Source organism: Adelges cooleyi, unplaced genomic scaffold (genome assembly GCF_023614345.1).
Source record: "Adelges cooleyi isolate 19-005CV unplaced genomic scaffold, UGA_ACOO_1.1 ACOO_flye_CR_arks_rails_tigmint_CR_PRNA_17, whole genome shotgun sequence".
Classification (NCBI taxonomy): domain Eukaryota; kingdom Metazoa; phylum Arthropoda; class Insecta; order Hemiptera; family Adelgidae; genus Adelges; species Adelges cooleyi.
In genome coordinates, this window is record NW_026095827.1 from 133,961 (window position 1) to 150,752 (window position 16,792).

Sequence of the window (16,792 nt, forward strand, 5' to 3'; positions counted from 1 at the left end):
CAAACGTTTTAAAGTTTTGCTTAAGAAAAAAAAAATGGTATTAAAAATAACCTTACTCATAATTATTGTCGACTTCATTCTTTACCAAACACTCTTCTGTTGTAGAAATTTCATTGTTTAAGAACTGCATATCTAACGGTTTAGTTTGAACGACTTCAAACGATTTTTCCAACAACTCTTCTTCTGTTTCATCATTTTCAGGTTTAATTTTCAATATATTAAACCGCTTCAAAACTCTATAATTGACATTTAACATTAGTTGTATTTTTGTGCTATATATGCATAGAGGATTAGTAGGACAACTAAATTCACAATTTTAATTATTTTATTTAGTAACAAATATAGTCTACTAAAGATATAATAAAGATAATTTAGTATACATTCTAAATGCGAAAATTGGAAATATTAAAAATTTTAAAAAAATTAGATAGCCTAATCTATTCATAAAAAATGTCTATTTAACTTAAATGAAATTTTTGATACTAAAAAAACATAAATTTTAATATATAGTTTTTGTCATAAAAAATGACATTTATTCGCATTTTTTTTTTTTTTAATAAAAGAATGAAAAATAATTGTAAAAATGTTTTCTATATATTTATATAAATAACTCGGTAAGTATCGTTCAAAACTTACGCTACAAACCCACAAATTAAATGTTTACAATTTTTTTTTTTTAAATATTTTAATGGATTTTTATATTGATAACAGGTAGATGTAGTTTTAAAACAATCAAACTATTATTAAATGAACAATTGGTTCCTAATATAAGTTTAATGTTAGCGAAACGATTATATTGATACCATCAGGCACAAAATTTAATAGTTTTGTTCAAGATAAAAAAAAAGGTACTAAAAATCGCCTTACTCATAAGTATCATCGACATCATTCTTTACCAAATAATCCTCTACTATAGATATTTCATTGTTTTTTAACAGCACATCAAACGGTTTTGGTTTAACGGAGTATTCTTCTGCATCGTCATTTTCAGGTTTAATATTCAACATATTATACCGTTTCAAAACTCTGTAATTGACATTGAACTTTAGTTGTATTTCTGTACCACATATGCATAGAGGTTTAAATAGGACTACTAAATTGCAGTTTTATTTATTTTATTAAGTAACAAATAAAGTAATAATAATGATATAGTAAAGAATAATTTAGTTTACATTACTTGTAAAAAACCACTGAGTTTTCAGTAGTATATTTTGTTCTTTTAAACATTTAAAACTTAATTTTAATTTACTCGAATTAGATAAATTAGACAAAGCTACAAGCATGGCTTATAGGTAAGAAGCTAACACAATAAAGATCAAAGCTAGACGATTGGCCATTTTGCCGACTAGATTACTTTAAAATGGTGTTGATCCCATATCAATCTATTCAACTCCGGATGAACAATAAGTAACAAGCAACCAAATAAAAATTATGATTCTTTTTATTCAGAAGCAGTGTTTTAAGTCCGCGGGAGACAGTTAACACGGCAATAATGTATATAAATTAGAAATACAAAACAATAGGTACTCACACAATGTAGAACCGTAAACCGTCTTCCAGAGCTGCTAATAAAAACTTCTAATAAATTATTGACATGCAAGACAAAACACAATTGTAACGAAATAACGAAACACGACGCAATACTTAAGGTATTTATCGCAGAATTCGACCAAGTTATTATGATTGAAATCTAGAGATGTTCACGAATCGGACCCGTGGCACCAATACTGCAAACAAATTGGCAGTTTTATTTATTTAAATATAACAGCTTGTATATTTACCTAACGTGTACAGCACAAAGTTATTAACAAATCAGGGACAAGATTACAAATTATTAACGAACAAGATTCGACACAAGTAATTAACAGAATGTCTGCTTGGAAAAAAGACGCCGAGCGTGTAGACGATGTCGTGCGAGATTATCGATTGGGCGGACCGAAGATGGCAGCTGGCTAGCAGCTGGGCCGGCGTCTTAACGCTACACCCGGCGCAGTAGGTGGTACGGTAGGTAGTGGTACCAACCGACACTGCGGTAGAGTAGGTGGTGATACTAACTGACGACGCACAAATGATATGGACAGATAGTGTGTGTTTGTGTGATAACAAGTGATTGCTACAGATGGACGTACTTTGTAGCGTGGAGGTAAACGGTCGTGCAATTTAGGAGGCAAAGAAATAAAATTCCCAACTCTTGTATCAAGCTTATTGTAATCTTACCTTCATCGACATCCTATAAAATTAATAAATGAGTTTACCTTAGGCTTTATCCCCCATGGACACACTTTTCGCTAATTGTGTTAGAATACTTAGGCCCCCCACCAAGGGCGGATACAGAAGTCCTAAACAGGGGGGGCAATATATATATATATATATATATATATATATATATATATATATATATATATATGAATAAAATAAATTAATAGGAATAGCTAGGCATAGGAATTGTCTTATTATATGTCGTCATGAAAATAAGATATGTACAGAAATCAGCCATACTGATGAATGTGATGGGTTTTATTGTTTTAGAAGACACCTACCTTTTTAATTTGTATTTTCTTAAAGTATGATGTCTTGAAAATATTATCTGAAAATTTTATGTTAATCAAAGGAATAGATAACTCGATGTAAGTAATTAAATAATTTATTTTTGTATACATGAATCGAGTATAAAACTTTTCAAATAAGTTTTTTCTCGAAACTATTTCTTCAAAGACGGTGACCACTGTAATTCAAAAACTACTTCACAGATTGAATGAAATTTATATAGCTTATTAAAAACATAAAAAACTAGTGCCTGGTCAAAGGTTTTTTTTTATAAAAAATTATATTTTTTATAAACAATATGTTGTAATACTATACATACATATAGTATCAGAGTGCGAGTAGTGATGATAATCAAGTATTCAACACAAATAAAGTTATTACAATAATAGACATATTATACATAGAATATATACAACACAGTGAAAAAATAATACACTAGTAATATGTATAAACTGAATAGAAATACTGGGCCCCAAGCCCTTAGATCAAATGCTATTTATATTAACCCACAAGGTTGCACGCGTCTACACATACACGTGTGCTTACAAAAACAACTTTGTTTTTCTATAACATTTCCTGGTTAACAACTACGTATTTTTATTATACAGATAAACAACATATTTATATATTGTGAAATACTTCTTGATATATAGAATATTAATTATTATTCCAACACACCCCCTTAATTAATATTTTCTTAACACTATATTGATCTTCTGTGATCCTCTTCACGCCTATGATTGACCGTAACTTTTCAAGTCTGTCCTTGGCTAATGGCTTCGTGAAGATGTCAGCTAGTTGGTTTTCTGTTTCTTTGTACTGCAGTTCAAATACACCTTCTTCAAACTTCTCCCGAATGAAATGATAACGAACATCAATATGTTTTGACCTCTTGTGAAAAACTGCATTCCTAATCAAACGAATTGTACTTTGATTATCTATATACAAAATAGGTTTATACAATCCCTTTTCATTAGTTAATTCAGTTAACAATCTTTTAAACCAAATTAAACTTCTTATCGATTCGCAGCTGGCGACGAACTCAGATTCAGTTGAACTCAGAGTAACTGATGCTTGACGTTGTGAATTCCACTCTATTGTACAAGGTCCCGCAACAAATAAATGTTCCGAAGTAGATCTTCGTGTTTGAATGTCGCCGGCATAATCCGAATCGCTGTAGACACTCAAAAATAAATTATCATCTGATTTATAACACAAACCATAATCTAATGTATGTTTAACATAACGCATTATACGCTTGACCATTTGCCAGTGTGCATTTGTAGGTTTTGCAAGAAAACGACTTGCATAATTAAGTGTAAACGCTAAATCCGGTCTTGTTACTTGTGACAGAAATAACAGTGACCCTACTGCTTGTCTATAAAAATTATTACCTGGCTGTAATGCCTGCGTATCTGTGTTATCGAATGACGTGTCTGTTCGAGATATGGGGACAGAAACTTCTTTAGAATTATTCATATTAAATCTTTCAATAATATTATTTGCATACTTGGCCTGATGAATGAATAATGAACCATCATTTTGTTTCTCTATTGACATACCTAGGAAATTATCTAAATCTCCTTGTGTGATTTGAAACTTTAAGAATTAATTTTATTGATTTTACATGACAAATAATGATCTACTATTAAGGCAATTTTTATTTGATCGAGTTGCCTAAACTTATCCTATAAAATACAATGTAACGTTCACGTTTATTAGAATATGGACAATAAACATCCAAGTGCCATAAGATTTGAAGCTTAAAAAGTGTACTCTATCTAAAGTCTCTTACTTAAACTCGAAAATATCTTAATTATGCAGAAGTGTTCTGAAATCATTTTTAAATAATATTACCATATGCTATATAATTATAACAGTTTATTGGTAATTTTTATTTACACAGTTTTCGATTTAAGCACATATTTGTTCATTTTAGTCAAGAATAAAAAGTAAACTTATATGGGTACATATGTTTCTACCAATTAACACTAAATGTAAATACTAAATACATTGGTACTATTGGTAAAGTTTTCAGTCTTAAGTTACTCAATTTAACAGTAAAACTAAATTGCCAAATTATATAACATGTTGAGTATACGTTAAAAACGTATAAAACACATTAGTTTCACTAAATACTTTTGTGCAAGTGTGTATGTTAATAATCAGTTAAACGATAGAAATATTAAATAATGATAAGAAAACTAATACAAATATAATATATCTGATATAAATCCTAAGTAAAAAAATTTGCAAAAAAATAACGAATCGATTTTTGAAAAACTATTTTGAAACTGCCAAATAGCCACGTGAGGTTTATGAATCTATGAGCCGTGTGCTTTTGCTTGATGACTTTTGAGAGAATCTTGGCGACCATAAGATTTATCACAGACTGAGCATTTGAGTCGTACCCCACCAATATGTATACGTGCATGTCTCTTAAGGTGATATTGTTGAAGGAATGTTTTTTTACAGATATCGCATTTATACGGTTTCTCGCCAGTATGTATACGTGCATGTTTCTTGAGATCAGATTGTTGAATGAACGGTTTTCCACAGACAACGCATTTAAATGGTTTCTCGCCGGTATGTGTTCTTTCATGAGTGTTGAGTGAAGACTGGACACCAAATGTTTTTTCACAGCAATTGCATTTAAAAGGTTTAACTCCGGTGTGTATGCGTTCATGAGTTTTTAGGTGAGCTTGTCTACCAAATGTTTTTTCACAGACATTGCATTTGAAAGGTTTTTCTCCGGTGTGTGTTCTTTTATGAGTTTTGAGGTTACATTGTCTATTAAAACATTTTTCACAGACATCGCATTTAAAGGGTTTCTCTCCGGTATGTATGCGTTCATGAGCTTTGAGGTGATATTGTAGAACGAATGTTTTTTCACAGACAACGCATTTATATGGTTTCTCATCGGTATGTATACGTGCATGTCTCTTGAGATTAGATTCTTCAATGAATGCCTTTTCACAGACAACGCATTTAAATAGTTTCTCGCCGGTATGTACACGTGCATGTCTCTTGAGATCAGAATGTTGAATGGAGGTTTTTTCACAGACAACGCATTTATAAGGTTTCTCACCAGTATGTATGCGTTCATGAATCTTGAGGTGAGATATCTGACCAAATCTTTTTATACAGTCATCGCATTTATAGGGTTTCTCGCCAGTATGTATGCGCCAATGTCTTCTCAGGTTTGATTTTGATGAAAAAGTTTTCACACAAATACCACAATTAAATAGACCATCTTTGTTTTGAGTATACTTTTTGATTCTGCTGTTACGATGATTGACTTTATTTTTTTGAGGTGCTTTCTTTTCAATGGAAGTACTAGAATGTGATTTCGCAATGTGCCGGATTATATTACTTTTGGTTATAAACCTCCTTTGACATATATTGCAGTCGAACCGACGTAATTTGTGTATGTTTTTCTCAGAATCGTTTTCTATAGTTTTGTTCAAACTGCAATCCATGGTTTTTGTATTGTTTGAGGTATCGGTCGCTTTACACGGAAAATTAATACTGCAACATGTATGGAACATAATAGATTAATTTAAGACAAATATATTTTGATATTATACAGCAAGTATTAATATTACTAACATTAAATAAACAACGCAACATTTTTAAGAATTAATTTTATTGATTTTACATGACATACAATAATCTACTATTAAGGCTTTTTTTATTTGATTGTGTTGCCTAAACTTATCCTATAAAATACAATGTAACGTTCGCATTTATTAGAAAATGGACAATAAACATCCGAGTGCCATAAGATTTGAAACTTAAAAAGTGTACTCTATCTAAAGTCCACTTTTACATTGAGTACCTTAAGATTTTTAAATGACCGACGTCTTTTAACCCTTAACTCGGCAGAAATAAAAATTTCACATGAAACGACTAAATTAAATTTTTAACATGAATATGGCTTTTGGATCAGGGACATTAAGAAAATCTTTGCGTGCGTGCGTGAATGGCACTGAACGTTACAAAAGACAATGTGTGCGTGTGCCGCTATTAAGCGGATGTTTTGTAAATTAAAGAACTGATAAATAATTTTTAATGTCTGGCTAAAAAATAGAGATATGCGATAAGAGATATTATAGATAAGATATAAAATGTACGATATTGTAGATACAAACTGTAGAGATATAATATTAGAAATAAAATATTAGAGATAAGAAACGAGACATATCCATATAATAAATACCTCTTTGAAAAGAAAACAAAATGTAACTAATTAATAATATTTTTATAAAGTTTTAAGTATTTTACTATGAGGACATTACTTATAGTCTATTTCATTAAAATTTACAAATGTACAACGCATCATTTTTAAGAATTAATTTTATTGATTTTACATGACATACAATAATCTACTACTAAGGCAATTTTATTTGATTGAGTAGCCTAAACTTATCCTATAAAATACAACGTAACATTCACATTTGTTAAAATAAGGATAATAAACGTCCGAATAACATAAGATTTAAAATCTTGAAAGTCTACATTGAGTACCTTGAGACTTTTTAATGACCGACTTCTTTTAACCCTTAACTCAGCAGAAATAAAAATTTCACACTGAACGACTAAACTTAATTTTTAACATGGATATGGCGTTTGGATCGGGGACATTAAAAAAATCTTTGCGTGCGCGCGTGAATAAGACTGAACGTTACCGAAGACAATGTGTGCGTGTGGCGCTATTAAGAGGATGTTTTGTAAATGAAAGAGCTGATAAATAATTTTTAATGTCTGGCTAAAAATTAGAGATATTATAGATAAGATAAGATATAAAATATACGATATTGTAGATACAAACTTAGAGATAAAATATTAGAAATAAAATATAAGAGATAAGAAACGAGACATACTCATTTAATAAATACCTCCTTGAAAAGAAAACAAAATGTATCTAATTAATAATTATTTTTAAAAGTTTTAAGTATTTTAATATGAGGACATTACTTAAAGTCGATTTCATTAAAATTTTCCGCTCAACTTTTAATTTTTAATTGATTAAAATGAATTTAATAAAAAATAAACAAACGCTATTACTTATTACATTATTTTTTTTTTATAACTGTTAGCATTAAGTATTTATTTTAAAAAATCACACCTTTTTTTTTTTTCATGTGTCGATGTATCGACGTGGATAGCGTGGATACTAACAGTTTTTTTTTACTATTTAATACCCATAGAGATCATTTTTGAATTTTTTTTTTTAATGTACATCTTTTTTATAATAGCGTCTATCTTAAGATAGACCACCTCATTGAATAATTCAATAGATGTATCTTTAAATATACACTACTTCATCGACCTATTAAGAAAAAAAAATATAATGCTATCTTACTTAATAGTTTATGATTTTGTAGAGAAGATATTAATCATTATACTATATTTATATATATATATATTTATAAATTTAAAATTATAAGTAATCGCTTCATTTTTTTTATTTTTTTTCTTCATTTTTTGATACTTTGATTTAAAATTATATTGATAAAAGGCAGATGCGGTTTTAATTAAAATAATATATTATTATATTAACAAGCAGTTCCTAAAATAAGGATAATAATAGCGAAACGCTAACATCGATACGACTGATGGGTTTATCGAGGAGGATAACATAATTACAAAAGTATTAAAGTTTTGTTCAAGAAAAACAAAATGGTAATAAAAATAACCTTACTCATAATTATTGTCGACTTCATTCTTTACCAAACACTTATTTGTTGTAGAAATTTCATTGTTTATGAACTGCATATCAAACGGTTTAGTTTTAATGACTTCAAACGATTTTTCCAACAACTCTTCTTCTGTTTCATCATTTTCAGGTTTAATTTTCAATATATTAAACCGCTTTAAAACTCTATAATTGACATTTAACATTAGTTGTATTTCTGTGCTATATATGCATAGAGGATTAGTAGGACAACTAAATTCACAATTTTAATTATTTTATTTAGTAATAAATATAGTCTACTAATGATATATAAAGATAATTTAGTTTACATTTTAAATGGGAAAATTAATCATATTATAAATTTAAAAAAAATTAGATTAACTAATCTATTCATAAAAAATGTCTATTTAACAAAAATGAAATTTTTGATAGTAAAAAAACATGAATTTTAATATATAGTTTTTGTAATAAAAAATGACACTTATTCGCATTTTTTTTTAATTTAATAAAAGAATGAAAAATAATTGTAAAAATGTTTATATATATATTTATATATATAAATATATATAGTGTGCGTTTGTTTGATAACGAGTGATTGCCACAGATGGAGGTACTTTGTACCGTAAAGGTAAACTGTCGTGCATTTTCGGAGGCAAATAAATTAAATTCCAAACTCTTGTATCAAAGCTTATTAAAAGAAATAACACAATAAAAACTTTTTTTTTCAAATGCTTCTATATTTTACGATTTAAAACACTTAACAACTATAAACAATTATACTATATTTCTAAAAGTCTTTAACCATTAGACTGTATTAGTCTTAGTGAAATATCATTTTCATTTTAAGTACACTGTCTTAAACGAGCCTCAACATAGACATAGTAATTTAACAACCCGTCAAAGTAAATATATCACAATCAAAGAGGCGGATAGCCGATGTCTTAGATGAACATGTTGAGCCACGTCAAAATGGTGCATGCCCAAAAAAAGTGGCACTTACGAATAGTTCTTTAAACATAGACGATATTTGACGAACACTTAAACAGATTGTTTATTATAGTCATATAATTTATCCATTTACATAAATCTTTTAAAATTCCAATATTATAGTAATTATTTGAAAAAAATTTTTATAAAAAATCCAATATAAGTCTCAATATAAAACTAATGTTGTTACTCTCAAACACGGTATTATGTTTTCATGGGAACTAATCACACAAATATATTGAACAAAATTATTTAATAATAAACGTATATATTGAAGTAGGCATATTCTCCTCACTTTCCCAAATGACATTTATTAATAATTGTCAGGTTTGGTTTACTGTCGTTCAAACTTAATAATTCTTCGAATTAAAAAACGAAAAACTTATTCTAAAAAATATGAATGAAACTAACATAATATAATCATAGTTGACAAAATAATAATACATTTTATTTTGAATTTTAAACATGGCCCGCATAATTCAACGCATAAAAATAAATAAATATTTTAAATTAAAAATCAATTTTAATAAACAAATTAACATATACTATAAACAATTTTTCTTAAAAACCATCAGTAACTAAAAAAGACTACTAACATTTTATAATAAAAAATAAGAATAGTAACAATATTTTTTAGCATATTGTGTGTGTAGATTATAAAAATTAAAAAACTCATTATAAAAATTTAAATACTAAATAATTCATGTGATCCGTAGAAAAAAAAATTAAACGAATACTTATGTTATTGATCTGTTAAACGATAGTAATAAATAAAATATTATAAGAAAACTAATAAAAGTATACTAAATCTGTAATAAAGTAAAAAAAATTGCAAAATAACAACAAATCGATTTTGAAAAACTGCCAAATAGTCACGTAAGGTTTATGAATCTATGAGCCGTGTGCTTTTGCTTGATGCCTTTTGAGAGTATCTTGGCGACCATATGATTTGTCACAGGCTGAGCATTTGTATCGCACCCCACCAATATGTATGCGTTCATGAATTATGAGAGAGGACTTTTGACCGAATGTTTTTTCACAGACATCGCATTTATATGGTTTCTCACCGGTATGTATGCGTTTATGAATTTTGAGACTAATTTGTTGACTGAATGTTTTTTCACAGACAACGCATTTATAAGGTTTCTCACCGGTATGTCTTCTTTCGTGAGTTTTGAGGGTAGACTGTACATTAAAACTTTTTTTACAGACATCGCATTTAAACGGTTTTTCACCAGTATGGGTGCGTTCATGAATTTTGAGGTTTGATAGTCTACCAAATGTTTTTTCACAGATGTCGCATTTAAAGGGTTTCTCCCCAGTATGAACGCGCCAATGTCTTCTCAGGCTTGATTTTAATGAAAATGTTCTTAAACAAGTACCACAATTAAACGGTTTCTCGCCGGTATGTACACGTGCATGTTTCTTAAGATGAATTTGTTGAGTGAATGTTTTTTCACAGACATCGCATTTAATTAGTTTCTCGGCGGTATGTGTTCTTTCATGAGTTTTGAGGTTAAATTGTCTATTAAAACATTTTTCACAGACAACGCATTTATAGGGTTTCTCATCGGTATGTATACGTAAATGTCTCTTGAGGTCAGATTGTTGAATGAACGCTTTTTCACAGACACGGCATTTAAATGGTTTCTCAGCGGTATGTGTTCTTTCATGAGTTTTGACGTTAAATTGTCTATTAAAACATTTTTCACAGACAACGCATTTATAGGGTTTCTCATCGGTATGTATACGTAAATGTCTCTTGAGATTAGATTGTTGAATGAATGCTTTTTCACAGACTTTGCATTTAAAGGGCTTCTCGCCGGTATGTATCCTTTTATGAATTTTGATGTAAGATTGGTCGCAAAAAGCCTTTTGACAGACATCGCATTTAAACGGTTTTTCGACGGTATGTGTGCGTTTATGAATTTTTAGGTATTGTTGTGCACCAAATGTTTTTTCACAGACATCGCATTTAAACGGTTTCTCGCCGGTATGAATACGTGCATGTCTCTTGAGAGCAGATTGATGACTGAATGTTTTTTCACAGACATCGCACTTAAAAGGTTTCTCGGCGGTATGTATACGTGCATGTCTCTTGAGATTAGATTGATGAATGAATGCTTTTTCACAGACATTGCATTTAAAGGGCTTTTCCGTGTGAATGCACGAATGTCTTCTCAGGCTTGATTTTAATGAAAACGTTTTTAAACAATTACCACAATTAAATAGGCCATCTTTGTTTCGAGTATTTCCTTTGATTTTGCTGTTAGGATGATTGACATTATTTTTTTGAGGTGTTTTCTTTTCAATGGAATGCGATTTCGCAATATGCCGGATTATATTACTTTTGGTTGTAAACCTTCTTTGACACATATTGCAGTCGAACCGACGTATTTTGTATATATTTTTCTGAAAATGATTATCTATAGTTTCGTTAAAACTACAATCCATTGTCTTTGTATTATTTGAGATATCTGTCGCTTTACACGAAAAATGAATACTGCAACACGTTTGAAACAAAACAAATTAATTTAAGAAAAATATATTTTGATGTCATACAGCAAGTTTTAATATTAAATATACAACGCATCCTTTTTAAGAATTAATTTGATTAATTTTAGATGACATACAAAAGTCTTCTTTACTCAATTTTTATTTGATCGAGTTGCCTAAACTTATCCTACATAATACAATGTAACGTTCACATTTATTAGAATATGGACAATAAACATCCGAGTGCCATAAGATTTAAAACTTAAAAAGTGTACTCTATCTAAAGTCCACTTTTACATTGAGTACCTTGAGACTTTTTATGACCGACGTCTTTTAACCTTAAACTTGACAAAAATAATAATAAATTCTCATAAACGACTAAACTATATTTTTGACATGGATATGTCCTTTGGCTTGGGGACATTAAGAAAATGCTAAAATGACGCTGAACGGTACCGAGGAAAATGTGTGCGTGTGGCACGATTAAGCGGATGTTTTGTGAATGAAACAGCTGATAAATAATTTTTAATGTCTGGCTAAAAATTAGAGATATGCGATTAGAGATATTATAGATAAGATATAAAATGTACGATATTGTAGATACAAAATGTAGAGATATAATATTAGAAATAAAATATGAGAGATAAGAAACGAGACATATCCATATAATAAATACCTCTTTAAAAAGAAAACAAAATGTAACTAATTAATAATATTTTTATAAAGTTTTAAGTATTTTACTATGAGGAACTTTTATTCTTTATTTATGATAATTAAAAATGTATTTAATAAAAAATAAAATTAACCCCATTACTTATTACATTATTTTTTTTTTATAACTGTTAACATTAAAATTTTATTTTAAAAAATGACACATGTTCGCATTTTTTTTTTCAATTTTAATGTATGAAAGTTTTCTATATATGTATATAAAAAAAACCGGTACTTCTTATGCCAACGCAAACGTACGCTAACATCATGCGATGCTGCAGACGTTGACCGGACATCAAACCCACAATTAAATGTTTTCACAATTTTGTTTTTTTGATACTTTGATTTAACATTATATTGATAAAAGGTAGATACGGTTTTAAAATAATATATTATTATATAAACAAGCAGTTCCTAATATAAGTTAAATAATAGCGAAACGCTAACATCGATACCACTGATGGGTTTATGGAGGAGGATAACATAATTACAAAAGTTTTAAAGTTTTGTTTAAGAAAAAAAAATGGTAATAAAAATAACCTTACTCATAATTATTATCGACTTCCTTCTTTACTAAACACTTATTTGTTGTAGAAATTTCATTGTTTATGAACTGCATATCGAACGGTTTGTTTTCATTGACTTCAAACGATTTTTCCAACAACTCTTCTTTTGTTTCATCATTTTCAGGTTTAATTTTCAATATATTAAACCGCTTTAAAACTCTATAATTGACATTAAACATTAGTTGTATTTCTGTGCTATATATGCATAGAGGATTAGTAGGACAACTAAATTCACAATTTTAATTATTTTATTTAGTCACAAATATAGTCTACTAATGATATAATAAAGATAATTTAGTATACATTCTAAATGTATATTCTAATAGTAAAAAACATAAATTTTAATATATAGTTTTTGTAATAAAAAATGACACTTATTCGCATTTTTTATTAACTTAATGAAAGAATGAAAAATTATTGTAAAAATGTTTTCTATATATTTATATAAATAACTCGGTAAGTATCGTACAAAACGTACGCTAACATAATGTGGTGCTGCAGACAACACACTTACAAATAAAATGTTTACAATTTTGTTTTTTTAAATATTTTAATAGATCTCTATATGGATAAGAGGTAGATGTAGTTTTAAATCAATCAATCTATTATTAAATGAACAAATGGTTCCTAATATAAGTTTAATGTTAGCGAAACGCTTATATTGATACCATCAGGCACAAGTTTTAATACTTTTGTTCAAGATAAAATAAATGGTAATAAATAACGTCTTACTCATAAGTATCATCGAATTCATTCTTAACCAAATAATCCTCTACTATAGATATTTCATTGTTTTTGAACAGCACATCAAACGGTTTTGGTTCAACGGAGTATTCTTCTGCATCGTCATTTTCAGGTTTAATATTCAACATATTTTACCGTTTCAAAACTCTGTAATTGACATTGAACTTTAGTTGTTTTTCTGTACCACTTATGCAAAGAGGTTTAAATAGGACTACTAAATTGCAGTTTTATTTATTTTATTAAGTAACAAATAAAGTAATAATAATAATATAGTAAAGAATAATTTAGTTTACATTACTTGTAAAAAACCACTGAGTTTTCAGTAGTATATTTTGTTTGTTTAAACATTTAAATCTTAATTTTAATTTACTCGAATTAGATGAATAACACAAAGCTACAAGCAAGGCTTATAGGTAAGAAGCTAACACAATAAAGATCAAAGCTAGACGATTGGCCATTTTGCCGACTAGATTACTTTAAAATGGTGTTGATCCTATATTACTCTACTCAACTCCGGATGAACAATAAGTAACAAGCTACCAAATAAATTATGATTCTTTTTATTCAAAAGCAGTGTTTTATGCCCGCAGGAGACAGTAAACACGGCAATAATGTATATAAATTAGAAATACAAAACAATAGATACTCACACAATGTAGAACCGTAAACCGCCTTCCAGAGCAGCTAATAAAAACTTATAATAAATTATTGACATGCAAGAAAAAACACAATTGTAACGAAATAACGAAACACGACGCAATACTTAAGGTATTTATCGCAGAATTCGACCAAGTTATTATGATTGAAATCTAGAGATGTTCACGAATCGGACCCGTGGCACCAATACTGCAAACAAATTGGCAGTTTTATTTATTTAAATATAACAGCTTGTATATTTACCTAACGTGTACAGCACAAAGTTATTAACAGAATGTCTGCTTGGAAAAAAGACGCCAAGCGTGTAGACGAAGTCGTGTGAGATTATCGAATGGCGGACCAAAAATGGCTGCGGCATCGTCCTTACGCTTCTCCCGGCGCAGGTGGGGGTACGGTGGGTAGTGGTACCAACAATCATCACATTAGATGTGATTCCAATGAAAACTGAATGACAACGCAGAAATTATATGGACAGATAGTGTGTTTGTGTGATAACAAGTGATTGCCACATATGGAGGTACTTTGTAGCGTGGAGGTAAACGGTCTTGCAATTTAGGAGGCAAAGAAATAAAATGCGATTTCGCAATATGCCGGATTATATTACTTTTGGTTGTAAACCTTCTTTGACATATATTACAGTCGAACTTGCAGTGTATTTTGTGTATGTTTTTCTCAGAATCGTTTTCTATAGTTTTGTTCAAACTGCAATCCATGGTTTTTGTTTTGTTTAAGGTATCGGTCGCTTTACACGGAAAATGAATACTGCAACATGTATGGAATATAATAGATTAATTTAAGACAAATATACTTTGATATTATACAGCAAGTATTAATATTACTAATATTAAATGTACAACGCATCATTTTTAAGAATTCATTTTATTGATTTTACATGACATACAATAATCTACTATTAAGGCTATTTTATTTGATTGAGTAGCCTAAACTTATCCTATAAAATACAATGTAACGTTCACATTTGTTAAAATATGGATAATAAACGTCCGAATAACATAAGATTTGAAACTTAAAAAGTGTACTTTATCTAAAGTCCACTTTTACATTGAGTACCTTAAGACATTTAAATGACCGACGTCTTTTAACCCTTAACTCGGCAGAAATAAAAATTTCTGATAAATAATTTTTAATGTCTGGCTAAAAATTAGAGGTATTATAGATAAGATATAAAATATACGATATTGTAGATACAAAATGTAGAGATATAATATTAGAAATAAAATATGAGAGATAAGAAACGAGACATATCCATATAATAAATACCTCTTTGAAAAGAAAACAAAATGTAACTAATTAATAATATTTTTATAAAGTTTTAAGTATTTTACTATGAGGACATTACTTATAGTCTATTTCATTAAAATTTTCCATCAACTTTTAATTTTTATTTATGATAATAAAAAATGTATTTAATAAAAATTAAACAAACCCTATTACTTATTACATTTTTTTTTTTTATAACTATTAACATTAAGTAAACATTAGTAACATTATTTTAAAAAATCACACCTGTTCGCATTTTTTTCCTATTTTAATGTAGGAATGTTTTCTATATATGTATATAAATAAACACGGTAAGTCGCATGCAAACGCAAGCGTAAGCTAACATTATGGGATACTGCAGGCGTCGACCGGTCATCATACCCACAAATAAATAACAATTTTTTTTTGTTTTGATACTTTGATTGAACATTATATTGATAAGAGGTAGATGCGGTTTTAAAAATAATATATTATTATATGAACAAGTGGTTACTAATATAAGTTTCATAATAGCGAAATGCTAACATCGATACCAATGATGGGTTTATGGAGGATGATAACATAATTACAAAAGTTTTAAAGTTTTATTTAAGAAAAAAAAAATGGTAATAAAAATAACCTTACTCATAATTATTGTCGACTTCATTCTTTACCAAACACTTATTTGTTGTAGAAATTTCATTGTTTATGAATTGCATATCAAACGGTTTAGTTTTAATGACTTCAAACGATTTTTCCAACAACTCTTCTTCTGTTTCATCATTTTCAGGTTTAATTTTCAATATATTAAACCGCTTCAAAACTCTATAATTGACATTTAACATTAGTTGTAGTTCTGTGCTATATATGCATAGAGGATTAGTAGGACGACTAAATTGTACAATTTTAGCTATTTTATTTAGTAACAAATATAGTAATAATAATGATATAACAAAGAAGACAGCTTACTGACTAAGTGCCTGAAGCTTGAACATAATAAAAAAGAATAATTTAGTTTACATCATTTTGAAAATAAAAACCAACCAATTTTTCAGTGGTAAATTTTTACATGATCAAATTCTAACAGCTGAATTGAAGTTATTTGGGTTTTAAACTGTGTTTCATT

General features: G+C 28.6%; 1 protein-coding gene and 1 long non-coding RNA gene across 7 annotated transcripts in view; one reads left to right on the plus strand and one right to left on the minus strand.

Annotated features, from left to right (window-relative positions):
- The window catches only part of LOC126833095 (uncharacterized), a 67,763-nt gene that overhangs the window by 2,642 nt on the left and 48,329 nt on the right, over nucleotides 1–16,792 (plus strand). The gene's annotated exons all lie outside the window — the stretch shown is intronic.
- The window catches only part of LOC126833089 (zinc finger protein 468-like), a 30,362-nt gene that overhangs the window by 2,579 nt on the left and 10,991 nt on the right, over nucleotides 1–16,792 (minus strand). The window contains exons 2-3 of the mRNA XM_050564239.1: nucleotides 13,738–13,896; nucleotides 8,252–8,431 (exon numbers count right to left, since the gene is read on the minus strand). Of these exons, the coding sequence (XP_050420196.1) occupies nucleotides 8,252–8,431; nucleotides 13,738–13,877 (320 nt within the window). The 5' untranslated portion in view covers nucleotides 13,878–13,896. The remainder of the gene's footprint in view (nucleotides 1–8,251; nucleotides 8,432–13,737; nucleotides 13,897–16,792) is intronic.